Source organism: Haplochromis burtoni, unplaced genomic scaffold, assembly GCF_018398535.1.
Source record: "Haplochromis burtoni strain Fernald_Lab_line unplaced genomic scaffold, NCSU_Asbu1 Contig_28, whole genome shotgun sequence".
NCBI classification, from domain to species: Eukaryota; Metazoa; Chordata; class Actinopteri; order Cichliformes; family Cichlidae; genus Haplochromis; species Haplochromis burtoni.
Window position 1 is genome coordinate 3,448,702 of NW_024582389.1, and position 19,708 is coordinate 3,468,409.

Here is a 19,708-nt window from a genome sequence, read left to right on the forward strand (position 1 = left end):
TGAGTATTGTTGCAGACCAGGGTTTTTATGATGTATTTTATGACTGTATTATGTTTTTACCTTGTAAAGCACTTTGTGACATATTTCTGTGAAAGGTGCTATATAAATAAACTTTACTTAATTACATGTCCATTTTCACCATAAATGTGCAGAAACTGTGTCATCCTATCCTGCCAACGTGGACCAAAATCACTGTTTTGTTTTCAACATCTACGCCAAGAATGAAGGCAGATTTGAAGGGAACAGGGGTACCTAATAAATTGGCCAGTGGTGCGCATTCCAGTTTTTGGTTTTACATTTTCATTTCCACTGTTCCGCCACCAGAGGGCAGCCTACCTCAGCTAGTGGAAAAAAAAAAAATATATAGCGCATGCTTAAATAAAGACAGCCGTTCACAACATCATTAAGCAACTTGTTTATTTTTCTTCCAAATGTTTCTAAAAGTGGACTATTTCATGTTTTCGGTCTCACCAGCGAAATATTCTCCTTTATTGGTGAAACCACGAAAAGAGGTTCCAGTCATGCTAGTTACTAAAGGAATAGACATTTACACTGTAGATTCTAGGTTTCTGTATTGTGGCTTTAGCATACAGGCAGGAAAAAAAACACTACAGATGCTTTTTTTTTTTTTCCCAAATATACAGCTGGGTCCAAATTAAAACACAATAAAGAAAACAGTGTGGCACGTCTCAAATCATTTGCCATATATAAAGTATTCAAAATTGTATAATGGCTTCAAATCGGTTCCTAGAAAAAGGACACTTTAAAAAAAAAAAATCAGACTTTATTATTATTATTATTATATATATCTATATATTTTAACCCTTTAATTGAGAGTACCAAGGTGGACAAACGGGTAGCCTCAGAAATGTTCTAATTTGGAACAAATAACACTAGAGATGGGAGAGCCTGAGCTGTCGAGTCACTCGGCAAACTCATCAGACAACTTTAATAACACGAAATCCGTCTGATGAGTTTAAAACGTGACCGTTCAGTTACCAACTGCGCTCCCATCTCTATCTCACTATGTTACACCTGGCAATAAATACACCGACAAACAGTATTTGTTCATTCTGACATCAAGAAAAAATTTTTGTTTTAAATGTTAGTGTTTTATGGTACGGAGACATCAAAGGGAAGACTTCTCATATTCTAAAAAAGAAAAAATAACTTCAATAAAACACGCACTGCATAAACACACCTGCTGAATCCACGATGCCAGAAACGGTCTAATATCCATCTATGTGACTTTTCTTTCCCTACCCAATCGTCAGAGATACAGTGGTGTGAAAAAGTCTTTGCCCCCTTCCTGATTTCCCAGTGTTTTGCATATTTGTTACACTTACATGTTTTGGATCATCAAACACATTTTAATATTAGGCAAAAACAGCCCGAGTAAGTATAAAACACTGTTTTTAAAATGGTGATTTCACTGATTAGGGGAGAAAAGTTATCCAAACCTACCAGTTCCTGTGTGAAAAAGTAATCGCCCCTGTTGTTAAATCAGGAATTAACTGTGATTAACCACAGTTCAGTTAAAAAACAAACAAACAAAAGTGGAGCAGGCTAAAAGATCTCAAAAAGCAAGACATCATGCTACGACTCGAAGAAACACCTGAGAAACAAAGACACTGACAGCTTTCAGTCTGGAAAGGGTCACAGCGGTAGTGTGATGGGCTGGAGCTGCTAATCCGCCTCAGGAGGAAGACTGGCTGTTGGAAATGGAGCCATGAATTCTGTCGTCTACCAAACCATCCTACAACTGCCCGGCCATCTGTTTGTGACCTCAAGCTGAAGCGCACTTGGGTTCTGCAGTAGGACAGTGACCCAAAACGCGCCAGCAATACCACCTCTGAATGGCTTAAGCAAAGTAAAATGAGTCCTGACCTGAATCCGATCGAGATGCTGTGGCAGGACCCTAAAAAGGCGGCTCATGCTCGAAAACCCTCCAATGTGACTGAATTACAACAATTCTGCAAAGATGAGAGGGCCAACATTCCTCCACAGCGCTGTCAAAGACTCATTGCCAGTTATTGTGAATGCTTGATTGCAGTTGTTGCTGCTTTATTGCTGTTTTTGCTGGCCCAACCAGTTATTAGGTTACCAGTTATCACTTTTTGCACACAGGCCCATGCAGGTTTGGATTTTTTCCCCAATAAACACCTTAATTTAGAAACTGCATTTTGTGTTTACTTGTGTTTTCTTTATCTAATATTTAAATTTGTTTGATGATCTGAAACCTGCAACTGTGACAAACATGCACTTTTCAAACCACTGTATAAAAAAAGTTTCAGAGCAGATCAAACTGAGCGGGGAGGTTCAGGATATTTTAGTTATAGAATTACATTTTATTTTGGATGGATTCAGAAAATGTCTTCATCAGCCTTCAATTGGGCTGTAACCAGGGTTCAATGGCCCAAAAAAAAGAGGATTCACAGGCAGATGCTACAGCTCCAACCTTTCAGTCTCCTCCCACACAGACTCACACTCTTAAACACACTCACACACACATGCGCGCACGGTCACAGATGGGCAAAGGCAAAGCTGTAGCCCTCCCAACCTGAGAGAATGATTGTCAAGCATGCACACAGCATACAATTTTAAGCCCGTTTCACAAAAGTAAGAAAATTTATCTGTTCCTTAATAAACAGAGCGAGACGGCAGATTCAGAATGGCCCGGATACATTTGAACAAACATTACAGAGAGAAGGAGTAAGAGCAATTCATCTGGAAAAGAATGATAATGATAACAATGACAATAACAAAAAAAGAGTGTATTACCAAAAGCAAACCCTGTTTGAGGTCTGTGTGTGTGTGTATATGTAGGTGTGTATGTGTGTGCTTTTTAAAACTCAATTGTTGATCACATGGCCACGCTAGAATACAAAATAAAGTCAAATCAACAGAAACAATGACGTAATGCTATGGTTTTATACATAATATACACGAGTTAACAGCGATCTCTAGACTTGATTATCCATAGACTTGTCTTACGAGCAAAAAAGCGCTAGGTCACAGTGGGTTTCACTTGGCTAACATTATAGAATGCTAATGCTAGTTATACTCATTGACCGCTGGAGGAAGTGGGGAGGCGGGGTCATACATGTGACAGGAGCTCGGGAGGGGATGGGGGTGTCTCTCTCTATAGAAACTAGTATTAATCGCCTCATCGTTGCCGCCAACTTCTGCCCCCCCCCCACCCCCGTCACCTGTGCTCGAAACCACGTCTCATCCCTAGCTTATTACAGCTCAGCTAAGCTCTAAAGGAGCGAAAGCGGGTGTTTGTTTACAGAGAGAAAAGAGAAAGCCTCCAAACCGATGCAGAAAAGTGGCGGGTTGGTGACACTAGCTGCCGGCTGTCAACATGTCAGCGCAGAGATCCAAAAACGTATACAGGCAACGTTGTTCACGTGAACAACGAGACTAACAGGTCCATTCTGTAGCCAGTCTAAAAAGAGAGCGTTCGCCAGAGGAATGCCGGGTGCTGTCGGCAGGAGGGAGCACGGTGGCGTGACGGGTCCGTGTAGGTGCAGGTGGGAAGGTGGCGTTTCAGGTGAGTGTGGATCCTGATATCTCTCCGTCTCTCTCTAGGGCTGATATGCTACAGCGGGCCTTTGAACTGGTTACCAGAGAGGTGCTGTCTGACGGACAGCTTTGATCCTGCTGCATCACCCAGTTTTCTCCACACCACCTGCGAACAGAAGAGGAGAGAAGAGGAGCTGAGCGAGGAAGAGGAACAGCGAGAGAAAGACTGGCAGACACAGAGGCTGGAAAGAAAAGACTTTCTTCTTCAAGAGGGAAAACTTCAAATGCCCACAGTTTGGCTTTGAGCTGGGAAGACTACACACACTCACTACAGTAGAGCTTCAGTGCAGTGCAGAAGTCTCGAGCTTCTTTATATTTTGCTTTCAAGGAGCCAGATTTTCTCATCATTTTTTTAAGAGGTCTTGAGCAACAGTCCTCCAGCCTTTCTGAAGGTCTTTCAAAGTGTTTCTTTGGACTCATTCTTCAGTTGATACGTCTACTGTTCACTGAAACCTGATCAGAAATGGCTTCAGTAGAAGGGGTGGCCCATTCTTAAGAAAGGCAGGGTGTGAAAAATCAGTTGCAACAGGTCTGATCGATGTGATGAACCAAAATTTGAAAGTTTGGGTTCACACCATCATCAGTATGTATGGCCGGGGTCAGGAGAGAGGGACAACAGCCATGTGTACAACACGGTGGAGGCTCTGTCATGGTTTTGGGCAGCGTTTCAGCCAGTGGTGTTGGAGATTTATGGAATTTTAAAGGGAGAAAAGCACAGTGAGGTTTTAACCCACCGTGTAGCACCATCTGGAAAATGTCTGACTGGCAACAGCTTCATTTTTCAGCATGACAACGATCCCAAACACACTCCCAGTGCAGTAAAAGCATACACGGATGGAAAAAAAAGCACACAATGGAGCTGTTTCAGTCATGGACAGGCCTTCCTCCTCAACATTACTGAAATAGCGTGGGATCAAAAAGCAGCCATGAATGGCCTTCAGGAAGCCTGGAGAACTATTCCCAAACACCACTTTAAGAAATGCTGCTTAAGAGAGTTATTAAGGAATAAAGGTGGACACATCGAATATTGACTTTTAAGCTCTTTGGAGTTATCCCAACTGTTATCTTATACACTGTATATGTTTGAACATTTCAATGAAGCACTGCACCCATTTTCCAATTCTATCAAAGCATAAAGACAAGAACGGGACTCTATCTCAGTCCGTGTCGTCTCTCCGGTGCTGAAATCTCTCTATGAGAGTGAGAGGGGCCCCCGCGGGACCCCGGTGATGTTACAGAGGTACTATTGTAGTGCTTCCCCATTCCTGGCCTGTCACATACCTCTGCAGGGCCCAGATAACCCCACTCTCGTACTCGCTCTAATCAGCAGACCTTTTTATCCTGGGAAAGGCCTTTTCAGCACAGACAGAGAAAGATGAGGGGAAAATGAGAGGTGGAAGAATAGAAGGGTGAGGTGGAGGAGTGCTATTGGGAGGGAGGAGGGGGTGGTGCTCTTTTTCCTGCCGCACCAGTTTAATTGCTCTGACAGCTCAACTATGAGCCTCTATACTTTGGGCTTTCAGCTTTGGAGTGGAAAAGGGGGGCACAAAAAGAGAGACAGAGGGATGGATAGAAAGAAAGAAAGAGGGAGAGCTGCTGTGTCATTCCAAACCAAATGAGCCCAAACGAGTTCCTCATTAGCCAAAAAGGCTCAAAACTGACCTGATTTGAATCTAGTAGAAGCTAATGAACAGACTGACTGAATTTACAACTATCAAATTCCTCATTTTTCCATTGTTACACTAATGGTCTGCATATAGTGCATTTTATATTATTGGCACTACATCAGTGACAAACCTGTGGTGTGATTAGCTAAGTGGTTCTGCAGTGATGGCAACAGACCTGTGTGAGAGCTCAGACACCCACCTAGCCCCCCACTTTCAGGCTCTCCAATAATCATGACAACACACAGACAATTAGAATAAAGACCGGGATGCGAGTACATCTGTGGGAGCAGGAGGTGCACTTACATTGCACATCTCTCGCACAATGGCCTTCTCTTTCTCGCTGAGATCATCCTCATAGTCCTCAGGAACCTGCTTATCCAAGTTCTCGTGGACCTCCAGCACCTGATGGCAGACACAGGGTTGGACATGTCTCATTTTCCTTCTGTATTTACACAACTACACTAGGCAACGCTGTTATCTTCCAGCCTAACTGCCAATGTGTTCTTGTTTTTTTCCATAGCGCTACCAGCCTGACCCACTTGAACATGGTTAAGTACTTCTAGGCATGGTCTGGTACTACTTTATCTGCTAATATAATGCTACCCCCTTTTAACCATCTAAAAGAAAGTAACATTACATTAGCAACAAATGTGTTTTTCCCACATTTGAACTGTCACGCTGGTCGCAGTTATACCATAATAGCCTTCAGGCATCATCCTGCAAATTCTCCAGGAAAAGCACTATGATAGCATCACAGCTGCATCAATGATACAAAAGCTGTAACACTGTTTACCAACAATTACACCCTGTGATTGATTTCCCTGACTAATATTACCTTCATGGCATGGACCACAGCCTCAGGCTTTTGGACGCAGGACAAATAGCCTGTAGCTGGAGAGGACTCGCTAGTTGGTAGGCGTCCAGTCCCCTAAGGGGAGAGAAAAACAGAGAGTGAGAGAAAGAAACAATAACATAACAATGATGAGGATGTTAGGGAGCGGGAGAACTGTGACAGAGGTTAAGATGCAGGTGTAAACCTGCACCAGCCAGGACATCTGCAAAGAGCTCTTCATTTGAGTCAAGATACCAAAAAAGAGGCCCCACTCGTCCCATCAGGGGGCACCTGTTCGGATTTAAAAAGAGTATTCCTGTACTGTCACACTGAAAATGTCACCCCCTTCATACCAGCTCAAATCATCAATCCTCCACTGGTGTTTTTCTTCCCCGTTTCTTTTGTATTCCACTCCCTCCTCTGGTCTGCTACCTGCACAGAGTGATTTAACCTGGTGTGATGGGAGCAGCCAGCCAGGAAAGAGACTGAGGGGGACTTTGCTTGACTCATCACCACCCCCCTCCCGGGTAGTTCCAGACAGTGGGTCTCTGTCTGAGGGACACAGAGATCACTGGGATACACAATGGGTCCCATTCACCGTAACCTGGCATCGGGGTCTTGCATTAGACACAGATCCCTGGCTCTGTTAGCCTGGGTTAAATTCTCTGCTCGCTAGTGATGCGCCTGTCAGCTCCCTCCATGCCCGCTGGCCCCATTTGGGTGCCAGAATGATCCCACGTAACCTGATAGCACGGAGATAAAATAATAATCCCACTGCACCCAAGAGGACCGATTTGTGGAAACTGCCCAGCAGTTCATTCACATCACATAAACCGCACGAAGCACTGATTTATATCTAGAGGCTTTTGGCCATACAAACCAATAAGAAAAGTATTCTTTCAACCATTGGACAAGAAAAGGTCAAAGTGGCAAAAGAGCTTAACGGCACGTTTCCATGTTTTTAAGCATAATTTGATGTTATCCTCAGACAGGTTGAGCATTATATTTACAAGCTCTGACATGAGAAAAATAGGATGAAAGTGAATGTGAGTGTACATTTGCACATTTTGCCAGCACTTGAACTGACGCAGTGTCTTAGTTTAGTAACTACATCAAAACAACCATTTATGACATCCACTTAATTACATACAGTACCAGAAAAGCTTGGACTGGTTTGATACTTGATGTAATCCAGTGCAGATGCCAGTCCAAGCCCCCTTTTTTGCACATATTTAGTATATTAAATTTACCCACCCTTTTGTTTTTGCCTGTGTGGATTCCAAGGTTTCTCTTTAAATCTGCAACTGTCTGATCAAAGAGCAGCTAAACAACACAGCAAATTCATCCAGACATCCGAGGGAAACATTTTGTTCAGTATTCCACAGACACAGTTGAGTTCGCGCGTTGCAACAGCTGCTCGCTCATGTTTGACCTAAAAATCACGCTTGCAAAACTTTGTGTGTAAAAACACATAATACAAAAGACAAATGGAGTTGTTTTTAAAATTTATGCCATTTATGATATCCAATTATCTGTGTGTGCATCACAAAGACCCATCCATACTTTACAAGCGCTTCAATTTTCCAGTGAGTTAAGACTGTGTCTTTATACCAACAAAAGGTAACAGCTTCCATACAGTGAAGTGGACTTTGGTCTGACTGAAAGTATGAATGTATAATTCATCGTTAAGCCTTTTGTGATATTCTAATATTTGAAATATGTAAACATTCACTGCAAGCATTTGCCAAGAGCAGTGCAGTCAAGAAAAGGATTTGGACACAGATAGCTCGGGGCAGTGTTTACTGCTCGTAACTGTAAGCATCTCCTGCATTAACAGGGCTGATTTGGGTCATTGCAGCAGGAGGCGGGCAGGGGCACAAACACTGTCAGGAGCAATGGTTTGAAGTTTAAACATACGAAAATGAGCACAGACTGTTGAGCGTCTTCTATTTGACAATCTCATGTACGCTCACTGACCTGAAACTTTGAGTAAGACAAAGAAGTGAATATAGAGGATGAGCTGATCGATTGGGAGGGACACACACAACTAAGAGTCCACTTCACTGAAGTCATGCTGAAGTCCCACATCTCATCTTCGATTTTATGCCTTCTTTCCCTGCTCCTCAACATGAACTGGGCAAACGTTAGTGCTGTTCTGTGGGCTTGTCACAAACAAGGCCATTAGCAGAAAAAGCTAAAATAAATAAATAAAAAAAATCTGCCTTTATTGTACAATTTATAAACCCACAAGAACATATTACAGTCATGGTGGTGGATTATTTTACTGTCAAATAGCTCCAGACGAGCCATTTCTCACCGCTTTATCACTGCACTAAGCTAAGCTAAGCTAAGCTAGGCTAACTGACAACTAGCAGCTATTAGCTTGCCACTCTCTTTACTTCCTCTCTTCTCTCTCTCTGACTAAGAGTTTCACAGCTTTTTATATTTATATAAGCATATACTAGCTGCTACGCTTTGCTAATGTTTAGATTTAGATTATTATTTTATGCTTTATATTTATATTTAAATATTTCTAAGATTATATATGTTGCTCTTTAGATTGAACGACTTAACTCGAAATTTCGAGTTAATAACTCAATATTTTGAGAAAAGTAACTCGAAACTTCGAGTTAGCGCTGCCAATCAGTAATCTACGTGAATTATGTCATTTCCTTGTTAACCGGAAGCTGAAGCCCTCAGCTACAAATGCTACAGCTAAACTACTAGTATTACAGCCAGTCATGAATGCACAAATTACTGATAATTTTCAGCGTGGCTTCACAAATGATGAAATCTTTGTGTTATTAGCTGAATCACATGGCGTTACTATCACCAAATGTACTCTCAAAAGCACCAATTTGTTACGATCTGGTTTTGAGTGCGAATTCCACGTAGATCACTGATTGGCAGAGCTAACTCTAAATTTAGAGTTATTAAGTCTAAATTTTGAGAAAAGTAACTCGAAATTTCGAGTTAAGTTGTTCAATCTAAAGAGCAACATATATAATCTTAGAAATATTTAAATATAAATATAAAGCATAAAATAATAATCTAAATCTAAACATTAGCAAAGCGTAGCAGCTAGTTTTCAGGAAAATGTTACTATAACGATCATAGGATGTGTACATACATAAACTATCTCCTCCTTAACAGAACGACAGTTAAGAAAGAACTTTGAAATATTGTCACACATACTTATTAATATCTATACATTTTTTCGATTTATATTACATCCCAATTCTTATGGATGTAACATAAATATAAATATGTTCTTTTCTGATATATTATGTACATTTAATCATCTCAATGTTATCTTCATCGCTTGCGTTTGTTCGGCATACGTCACCCACACATAATTTAACAGTCACCAAAATTGGTGTGGACTGAATTTTTAAGACGCACCACTAAATACACAATGAAATGATGAATAAATGAAACAATGAATAAAAAGCGCTGCTGCTAATAATTCTAATTTAACAATACATAAAAATCTATTTTAATACCAAATTCATGATGCTAAAGCAAAAATATAGTTACATGATGATTTAATCAAATATATCCAACATTTTTATATCCAGCATATTTTTTCACAACACATGCCTGTTAAATGTCTTATTCATAGCACATCAAAAGTTTGACCTTATTTCATATAAAACTACACTGTAAATATGGGGAACCTACAATTCACAATTTACCTCTGTGCTGCAAAATGACCCTGTGATTAAAACAAAAAAAAATTATTTTTTTTTTAACACAAGGAAGATTTAGTCTTCTGAGGAGCGGCACAGCCCGACTCTGACCTTCCTTAATTGCCAATCCTCTCCTCCTGAAGACATTGGCAGGGTTAAGGGTGGAGGTGGAGTGGAGAGGATTATTATTTTCATAGTGGAATTTGGTTCAAACAAGCTCCAGGGAGGAAGAAAAAGCAGGGACAGGATATGAGGAAGAGTGCTGACTATGCTAAATTTCTATCCTGGTCTCTGCCTTAGTTTCTCTTCTGTCTAAGACTCTGTCTGGATCATCCCCCTTATGCCCCATTTCCTTTCATTCCTTTTCTTCTCCCTCTCTCTTTTTTCTTCTTCCTGTCACATGTAAGCGAGAGCGAGGTTGCCTGTGGAGGTTTAATTGGAGTGTGAGAAGTAAAGTGAATTAGAGCTGACTTGACTTGATTTTGCCGTGGAGGCACTGGCATAGCGCTCCCTACAATTAAGCATGTGCATGTCTGTGTGCAATTAAGCCCTGTCTCTTTATGTAACCACATCTGTATAAGCAGTGTCATAGCGCTGACTGATTGCTGTGACTATTGTCTTAGCGGTTAGTGTGAGCGGGTATTCATCTAAGCGTGTCAGTGTGAATCTTAGTATAGGTGGTTAGCCTTCTCAAAATTTGTGTGTTTGCGTATGTGTGCGTGTGTGTCAGTCTTCTCATTACTGACCATGTGCATGGCTTCCTGGCGCTGGGGCAGTGAGGACAGCTGGGACTCTGAGTGGTACAGAGTCATTCCCTTCCTCAGGGCACGAAGGTCACCTGGGTTACACTGCTGGGCACAAACGGTCACAAAACAAACACCAAAGGAAAAAAAAAAAGAAAAATAAGACTTCAATGTGAGTTTCACCTAAAATTACCCAAAGAGTGGCTTCACTGCATGCTAACAAATTAAAGTTAATAATCCAAGACGGAGTGCAAACACACAGGGAATCCTGTCAGTTTGTTCACTTTGGCACTAATTTGACTTTAATATTCATTCTGACAATGTTGACAAAAATCAATGTATTTGCCTCTATGAGAGATATTTTAACATAAAAACGGCCACTTTTTACTCAAATACTCAAAATCCTGAGGTACTCGCAAGTACCATCACCAACATTTGATAGAGATTAGCCCAGTTTTGTGCACATAAACAGAGAAAACACTGCCTGTGAAGCAATTTTACACCAATTTTCTCTTCTTGCATCTGTGTCACTAGTTGCACAACTACCAGCATCTTTGTTACTACCCAGGTTTTGCCCGTTGGTATTTCCATCCAAGGGGGTTTATTAAAGTCTTTGGCTGTGTCTCCCTCACCATACAAGGCACTTTTCCTCATCACTCTCACGCCATTGCTCGTGTGCGGAAGTATCCCGTTTTGCCTTCATTGAGGTTCACTACATAGGGGCAACATGCCTAAAATTTGTCCTCATTAGCAGCCAAAGACCACTGGTTCCTGGGGGGCAGTTACCAGCCCAGCTTCGCTCTGCAGGCAGGGACACGGCAAACACCACTGTTTCTTGTGACATTTCTCGTGTCGCGCACTAGTGTTCCCTCTGTGCGTGGCGCGGTGCATGAACACACGTGATGCCTGGGAGCGCTCGGCTATAAATAACCCGTTGAGCTGTGGGTGTGTGTCTATGAATGCCCGGACATTGTGCTGTGTTGTCTGCCTTTGTATTGTGTGTGTGTGTGTGTGTGTGTGTGTGTGTGTGTGTGTGTGTGTGACGCACTCAGGTGCACGCTCGCACACACAAAGCCACAATCAGCATTCCCCTCGTCTTCCCCGTCCTTTGATATTCCTGCTCCTCTTCTCTCCTCCAACTCAGTATCCTTGTAATGTTCCTCTAACCTTTTCCAGTCCTCCCCCTGGCGCTTCTTGATCTATCCTTTCAGTTTCCATATTCATGCCCTCAATAGTGCATCTTTTTTGACATCCCTATAAGCTTTGTGTCTGGTAACCTTAAATGTCAAAATCAAGAGGGGTGACATAAACGCATAGTTGATCACCTGAATAAGAAGGCTTGCTAAAGAGTTTTATGTTACCGATGCAGACCTCTCCCTGAGTCTAGCTTTTCATTTAACCATCACACATCTCCAACTTTACTTCCCACCCCGACATGACCTTGACCGCTGAGACCAGCAAAGCCATTTGTTTGCCAGACAGCTGAGGACAGTTGGCTCGCTGCAGTCTTCCTGGCTAAAATTCAGGGGCCCTGCATCTTAACCATCCATCACAATGTTCTTGGTGCTGACGGGAAGATGCTGTGGGTGTCTTGCATCGTTTCTTGTTTGAGTTATGAGGGGCAGGGGTGATGCCACTTTGACAAAAGGGTAGGAAGGACAGCGGGATGCTCCTCCAGAGCCGTGATTTAATCAAATACAGGATGGAAACTGTTAAATCAGAGTAACTCGTGCTAGACTGAAATAAGAGGCGTTTCCTTATCACAGTTACACCGTTAGACAGTTGGGCTGTACATCATATGCCGGTGCAGTATGGATGCTAATCTGGGACAAGCAGCTTTAGCCTCAGTATTTTTGCATCTGAAATCAATGACCTGGTCTTTAAACTTAAATACGTCGCTCTTCCATCATTATTGTTACCTAATTATGCCATGAATGCAAAGCCTGACAGCCATAACATTAAGTGTTTGAGAGTTTGGGGCTTATTGCAGTGACTCGGGGGACGGAGCATCATCTGATATACAGATCATTACGTGCTTACACTTGTCAGTTTCATGACAAAGTGTCAGTGTGGATTGAGGAGGAGCGCATGAGTGCTTCACACACTGTAGTGAGTTGACAAAAGATATTTTCTCCACAGGTCTGAGCCTCTCTCAACGACGGCGCAAATTTCTGACATTGGGTGATAAAAGTGCTTTGGGTTGCAAGCTCCCAAATGCAAAGTTTGCAAGATGCCTGACTCACCCTGACCTAAACCAAACAGTATTTACCAAGAGTGAACTTCCGACAACGTCCGGACCAGATTATCTCAACATCGTCCGGAGTTCGTGTGCGAGCTCGACTAGAGACAAGTAACAGCTGGAAGAAATGGGAGAGCTTAGTGGGAGAAAGCCGGAGGAAGATGCGCGTGTCTGAGCATGTCTGAGTGTGTGCATCTGAGTGCACACACCTGTTTTTCTAATTGTGTTTACACCTGGGCTGCGTAGGCCCTTGTTAATGTTAATATCCACTGTGGGATCCTGCTGTTAACTCCCTCCACGCTCCCTTGAGTATGGTTAAAATACCTCAGCCAAGCTGGTCTGGAGGGTCAGCATTCCTGCACTAAGAGGCCATTGTTTCCTCTAGCTGAACACAAGTTTCGCTGGGCCGGTTTCATAACACAGGAAGTTAGGCAATACAATCCACTGGGGAAGATAATCCATTGTAACAATTGAACCTGCTAATATGCACACACGTCATCAGGTAGGATATCATGAAATCTAACTGAATGGCAAACTTCAGTAATTCTTATTTTCACCCAATATTTTCCTGTTATCACCTCTGTGGGAAAGTCATGTTTAGTAACAACAACCAGAGATTACAGATTCATATTTTTCAGCTTCAGATTGACAGTCCTTCATTGTTCAGTTGCACTCCCACAAAGGTTTCGGCCATGCATAACAGATGCCTGAATCTACCTGGCTTGCCCCCCGGAGCTTTAATTATTCAGCCCTCCAGACGTCAACACAAGCTAGGACATGCGTGTGTCATTTATGCACCAAAGCACAATGTAGCATTCATTCACTTAAGTTACCTTGTACCAAACACTGTGCGGAGCAGTTCCAAGGACAGATAAAAGCTTTCTTGCCAAGAAAGGCCACGTACAAGCAAGGGCCACCTGTGTTCATTCATTAGCACAGCATGCTAGCAGCACAGAAAGGAAACCCCTGGACACAGAAGCCACAACCCTGCAAGGCGGTGCATTTAACTTCCCGTGTTCTCGGAAAACCGGCACAATCACAAGGTGAATCATTTCTGTGGTGATGTTTGTCAATGCACTTTACTGTATTACGAAAAGTTGGAGATCAATATCAATATTAGGTGTGTCAATGATATGAAGTCACAACCAGAAACTGGTTAGTTTAGCACTACAGGACGAGAGGGAGTGATGGGGACAAAGCTTGTTTGAGTCTGATAACACGCTCTCTCATGATTTGACCACTGATAAGCAACAGAAGTTATGTGTTGTTTAACTTTTTTTAATGGTATAAAAACATGAGATATGTTATGTTAATTAGAAGTTCTAAGTGTTAATAATACTGTTATGTTAGCATTTTGAACCACAGACAGTGGGTAAATCCAAAGTGCTTTTACGGTGGCCCTGAGAGGCCAAACGGACTGCAACTTAAGAAATAAGAAAAATGCTGCAAAAGCACACAAACTGTTTCTGGGGAGACAATAACCCGACGGACCAGTTACAGGAACCAAAACATGCTAAGTAAGTGTGTTTTAATCTCATGATTCATAAAATACTGATGACGGATTTTTAGGCTAATAGTTAAGCTAACACACTTACCTCTCATCTTTTCTCACAAAACTAATAGATCCTCCACTTCTTTTAAGTGTTTATCGGCAAAATTATTGGCATATTTTGGTTCCTGCAAATAGTCCGTCGGGTTATTGTCTCCCCAGAAACACTTCCCTTGTGCTTTTGGAAATCAGTTTTTTCATATTTCCGTTGTGTTTTGTGTGCTTTTGTAGCGTTTTTCTTATTGCTGGTGGGTGTTTTCTTAAGTTGCAGTCCGTTTGACCTCTCAGTTCCACTGTAGTTTTTGCTTAAAAACAAAATGATTTCAGGTCCTGTAATTTATGTGAAAATGGATTTCTGAGTTGACTTGTGTAAATACTTTCCAGCTGCGTTTATGGGCTCAGTCGCTCATTTTTGGTCATGAAAATTAAGTGTATTTCATAAATCCTGGTCCTAATAGGTTTCAAACTGGAGGATTATCTGCGGTATGCTCATTAGCTAACGATTTGATATTGACAAATTCATAGCCGATGAGCAAGTGGTTTGACGGTCAGACCCGCCCCTCCTCGTCATATTAGATTTGTTTTTTTAACCAAAGTGGAAATGGTTTCTTCAGAAGCCAGTGGATGATGTCACAGTCCCGATCTTTGCCGCAGTCTAGCTAGCGTCTAGCCTTTATGCTAAGCTAAAAAACACTACAGGCTGTTGCGTCATAATAACTTAATCCCATCAAGGGAACAAATCATCATATTCCTACCCTTTAAACATTACCACAGAGGTGATTCCTTGTCTGAAAGGCACAACATAAAACATTACTGCAAAGAGTCACCTTGCCTTGTACAGCTGCTGCTTTGAGAGTGTCAGCACTCTACAGAAGAGAAAGCAAGAAGCTCAAAGATGTGAAAAGTCCCACCACCAAACGAGTAAAAAGAGTGAAAGGGCCAAACAGACTGAACCAACCGGCCAGCAGAAGAGCCAACAAACACAGACATCACAGAAGATTACCTTTCTCGTCTGTATTTGCGATAAGCTATAGCGGCTATAAGCCTAGGGAGAGAAAAACATAATGGTGGAATGGTTTATTATGTTGTTTCGCTCTGTGAGGAGCCGTGAACAGCAATGGAAGCAACTGTTTTGCTGATGGATTTAAACACATAAAATTAAGGTAATGTATTTGTTAAAAATAAATAAATAAATAAATCAGTCTCAACAGTTTCACATTTTGCACTGCACTTGAACGCATTCATATCCCAACATCACGTCTGCAGAAAACAACGTGAACAAAAACTATAAGACGGGAGTTCATATTCTATGCTTGGACTGCTGCGAGACAATGTGTAACACCTAACTGTAGCGCGTAAGAGATAATTATGAGGATCGTTTAGGTTTCATGTCAGTGATAACAGCCTACACTCTGCCTACACATGAATCTGCTGGGATATAAATGGGAAAGAAGACTTCAAATTATAGTGTGAAATTCAGCCTCGTCTCTGTGCAACCTGATTTGCATTCAAACGAACCGACTCGCACCATAAAATGATGCGATAAAATTAAAGAGGCCAAATTATAAACTTAAAGCCTGAGCTGTTTTTTTTTTGCCAATAATTAGTCGAACACTTCATGAATCAGATTTCCCCTCACGTGACCAGATTAGTGTGCTTTGGTTTCGTCATCTGCTGTTTGTGCTCGACTGGGTAAACACACCTCCGCAGACTGACATGCGACCTTCTGATGAACCACACCAGCATTCCACACACACCCCACCCCGTTTTTGCACACACCCCCTCCCTCACCGAGCCCTCCATCCTCCAAATTTGGGAGAAGTCAGAGCAAGGTCAGCTTTGGGGATAAATCCTTTACTCTGTCACTGTCACTTAATGCCTCTTTCCCCTTCTTTTTCCTCCTCTCATCTCTGCTCCGCTCCCACAGTTCGCCTCGGGGGCTAACATCAGTGCACGCTACTGAAGCTTACTGACTCCCTATGAATTAAACATGGATAAACATATTCCCCAACTAACAGGGAGCCTGTTGCAAGGGGTAGCTTCACAGAAGCATTAGGCAACGATTTTATGTCATCACAGCTTCCTGTCATGCGTTGAGGATGAGTTAAAAATTCGCACAAGAGGAGTTTAGCGAGGGTATAAGTTTAGACGGAAACTCAAGTGGGCTAATTGCGGCATGGCACATGTGCCTGTGTGTGTGTGTCCTTGTGCAAGCCTCACCTGTGAGAGGAGCTTATTGTTATCGTCTTCCAGTATCCGCACTTTCGTCTCCAGCTGCCTGATGTAGTTGGTGGAAGAATCTGGAGGAGAGATGAAGAGGAAAAAAAGAGAAGAGGAGAAGTGATTAGCATTTCAAAGACCTCAAGCGGAAAGTGGGCAGGCAGGGCCACTGAGGCAGAAGGACCACAGAGAGCTCCAAAGGTTGCTGTGCAGTTTGAGATGCACATCATATCCTTGTGAAAGAGCATTATAATATTAGCTAATATGCTAGCTCTGACACTCAAAGATCTAAAAATATTAAATTGGCACCCAAACAAAAGACAAAAGGTACAAATTCTCCCACCTTTTACATTTTTGCACTATGGATGCAAATGTTGGTATGGGCTTATATCAGGTATTTATCTGGTGACTTACATTGGCATAAAAAGAAAGATGGCATCAGCTTTTAGACGGCTAAAAAAATTGTTATAATAGTAGTAAAGATTTCATCCCTAATTTTAATTTTTTAGTAATTTTAGTTGATCCAAGTATTGGTTCCATCCCCAAATTCAAGCCTATTGGTCGCTTTGCAAAATAAGTTCTTGCAGCTGTTGTCAAAGGTCAAGCACAGTGTTCACGCTGACCCATTTTTTGACCCCATACTCGACCGCTTTTTCCTTTCCCAACTTGGTGCACATTTCTCCTGTTCTCTGTATGAAAGAGAGTCAACTGTCATATTTGAGATTCGTCACAGAACTGTCTGTAATCTGCACATCTGACAGTCTAACTGCAGCCTAATTATCCCACAGAGGTTTACACAACCAAGGTTGATCCCAATAAAGCGGCACTGTGCTGACTTGAATCAACTTTACAGAGTTCAAATCAGGGACGGGAGCTGATGTGAAGCGCGGAGGTACAGTTTGACTCTGCAGGTGCCAGGGAGCCTGTTATCTAAAAAGGCATGTTTAATTTACAGAGAGAGATCAAAGCCGAGTTACGCACAGGAGCCGCGCTCTGGTAGCTACTCGGGAGCACAACACCGCACGCACGGCTTTATTTTGTTTTGTTTTCTAAGTGGAATTACAGAGAGGCTGAGAGCGGCGACGGCGGGGAAGCTGCTGATGAAAATGATGGGTTGAGGTTTAACAAGATGCACATGAGGACTCACAGCTGCAGGGTGCCGCACACGCAAATGAAACAAAGCTTCTCGCATCTGTTTGGCAACTCTCGTCTTAGTTTGCCTCGACTTAAATGACCCTCACAAGTCCAACACGCATTTAAGCAAGTCGACAAGCACTTTGCAAGCAGGGGGCACCACTGTTCACAAATCAGCCCACTCGAACGCCAACCTGGATTCAGCAGGTTTGCAGTTACATGCACACAGCCACAGATGCTATCAGTTTCAGACATACTTTATGCAAACAGCAGGAGGTTTCTAAACACGTCAGACAGCATACACACTCAGCTGTCTGCAGATCCATGAAGTTTTGGTCAAGCTTATGCTTAACTGGTGTCCTAAATCTACCTTACATTATAGATGCAGAACAACATTTTCAGAACTGAATCTGGAGCCTGTAAGTGTTCTCATGTCAGAATTGGTGCTCTGTATTAAATGCACTTTACCAGAACAGCAGTGGTAAAGCCCTCGTTGTCTTTCATTCAACTACTGTTGTCTTTTATCTTCTTTCGCATCATTTTTCTTTGTGTAATAATGTAAAACAAGTATGAAGAAAGGGAAATATATCCTATTTTAAAACCCACGGGATCATCGATCTTTTTCCCACAACTTGAAAGCAGACAGAGCCAAGTCCAATCGGTCTAACCCCATGACTTTTTTTTTTTTTTAAGAAGGGCCAGTGCAGACAACACTTGTTAGCCAGTGACTGGACACCTACAGGAGGCCACAGTGGGACGCTGGCCAGATCTGGTAATCCTCTCTTACTGCCTTGTGACACTCTAATCTGTATTCATCTGCTTGCCTGACCTGCAGCCAGATCTCAAGCTGATTAGGATGAAGGTTCCTCAGCGTTCAGTCAGCAAACAACAAACGAAGAAGACTCTGAAAGGGGGGGGGGCAGAAAATGGATGTTAACTGCTGCTTTTCTCCCCCAGTGTTGTGTATGTTGAAATTATTCACAGGGATTAAGATTAAACCATCAGTGTTCGAACAAACTCGTATTTTTTTATCTTCTTAAGACCAAATAAATGACAATAAGATGTAAAGATGTACAGTCGAAGGTAAATATTGATGCAGTTTTCCATGTTAACTAGAAAAACAAAACAAAAACAGAATTGGCCCTAAGTGATGGGTTCCACAGACGCGAGCATGAACAGCTTCTTCACATAAACACAGCACCATCCCTCCCCTTCTACTCCCCACAAGCCTTTGATGTGTTATAGGAGGCTAAATCTCAAAGTGCATCCCTTCAGCATCACGCACGGCATGATTAAGTTGTCTTTCTCAAATATGTGCAGATCTGCTGTGAGAAAATTCACAAGAAAACACACACACACACACACACGCGCTCAGAGCTGCGGGGATCTGCTCGTGGAATCCAGCCGTCACCCTCTCTCTTTAACACCCGGCTCCGGAGTCATCCTGGTGGGAGAAGGGTCAGGCAATTAAACTGTTCCCTGGCTCCCCTGCCACTCCTTCATCCTTTCATCCCCGCAGCCCCTCCAGCAACACATCCTCTCCCCTGCATCACTCGTCCACAAGGAAACGCTACAGATCATACAGAGATCACACAGCCGAGCCAAAATAACCGCCTTTCAAACCTCAGCTCGGTGCATCTGCTCTTTCATGCACACACAGCCCAACAAAAACAGGATCATGGGAGAGGCTGTTATTATTTATGCACAGCCTGAATGCAATCTTAAACAGGTGAATAAGCGAGTAGAAGATGCTGTGAAGCAGTGAAATATTTCCAACTAGGCTGTAAACAATGCAGCATGAGAACGCTGGAGGCCCTGACAGAAAGAGGAAAACCCGGCCTTTACGTGAGCTATTTTTATATCTGTGCTACTGATGTTTACCCGCTGAACTGAGCTGATGTGAGACTGTATATATCTGTGTGCGCGCCGGACAAAAGGTGACGCAGACGGCGGCACGAGTCCATCCCCCCTTTCAGCGCGTCGCTTTTTATCACGTCAGTGCCACTGTGACCCACTTCCAGCAGCCACTCCCCTCCTTACCTCCACTCCA

The 19,708-nt window shown here is 42.6% G+C and overlaps 1 protein-coding gene across 6 annotated transcripts in view; it reads right to left on the bottom strand.

The window, feature by feature from the left end:
* Window positions 1-400: 400 nt before the first annotated feature.
* Window positions 401-19,708, bottom strand: part of ccdc85cb (coiled-coil domain containing 85C, b) — a 48,435-nt gene continuing 29,127 nt past the window's right edge. Inside the window, exons 3-8 of one of the 6 annotated variants that reach the window (XM_005917773.3) lie at window positions 16,525-16,604; window positions 15,308-15,349; window positions 10,520-10,624; window positions 6,088-6,180; window positions 5,556-5,654; window positions 401-3,691 (exon numbers count right to left, since the gene is read on the bottom strand). In XM_005917773.3, the coding sequence (XP_005917835.1) occupies window positions 3,602-3,691; window positions 5,556-5,654; window positions 6,088-6,180; window positions 10,520-10,624; window positions 15,308-15,349; window positions 16,525-16,604 (509 nt within the window). In that variant the 3' untranslated portion in view covers window positions 401-3,601. Of the gene's footprint in view, window positions 3,692-5,555; window positions 5,655-6,087; window positions 6,181-9,105; window positions 10,625-15,307; window positions 15,350-16,524; window positions 16,605-19,708 lie in introns of those variants that run through there. The other 5 variants (XM_005917775.3, XM_005917776.3, XM_005917777.3 and 2 more) reach the window with 5 other exon arrangements.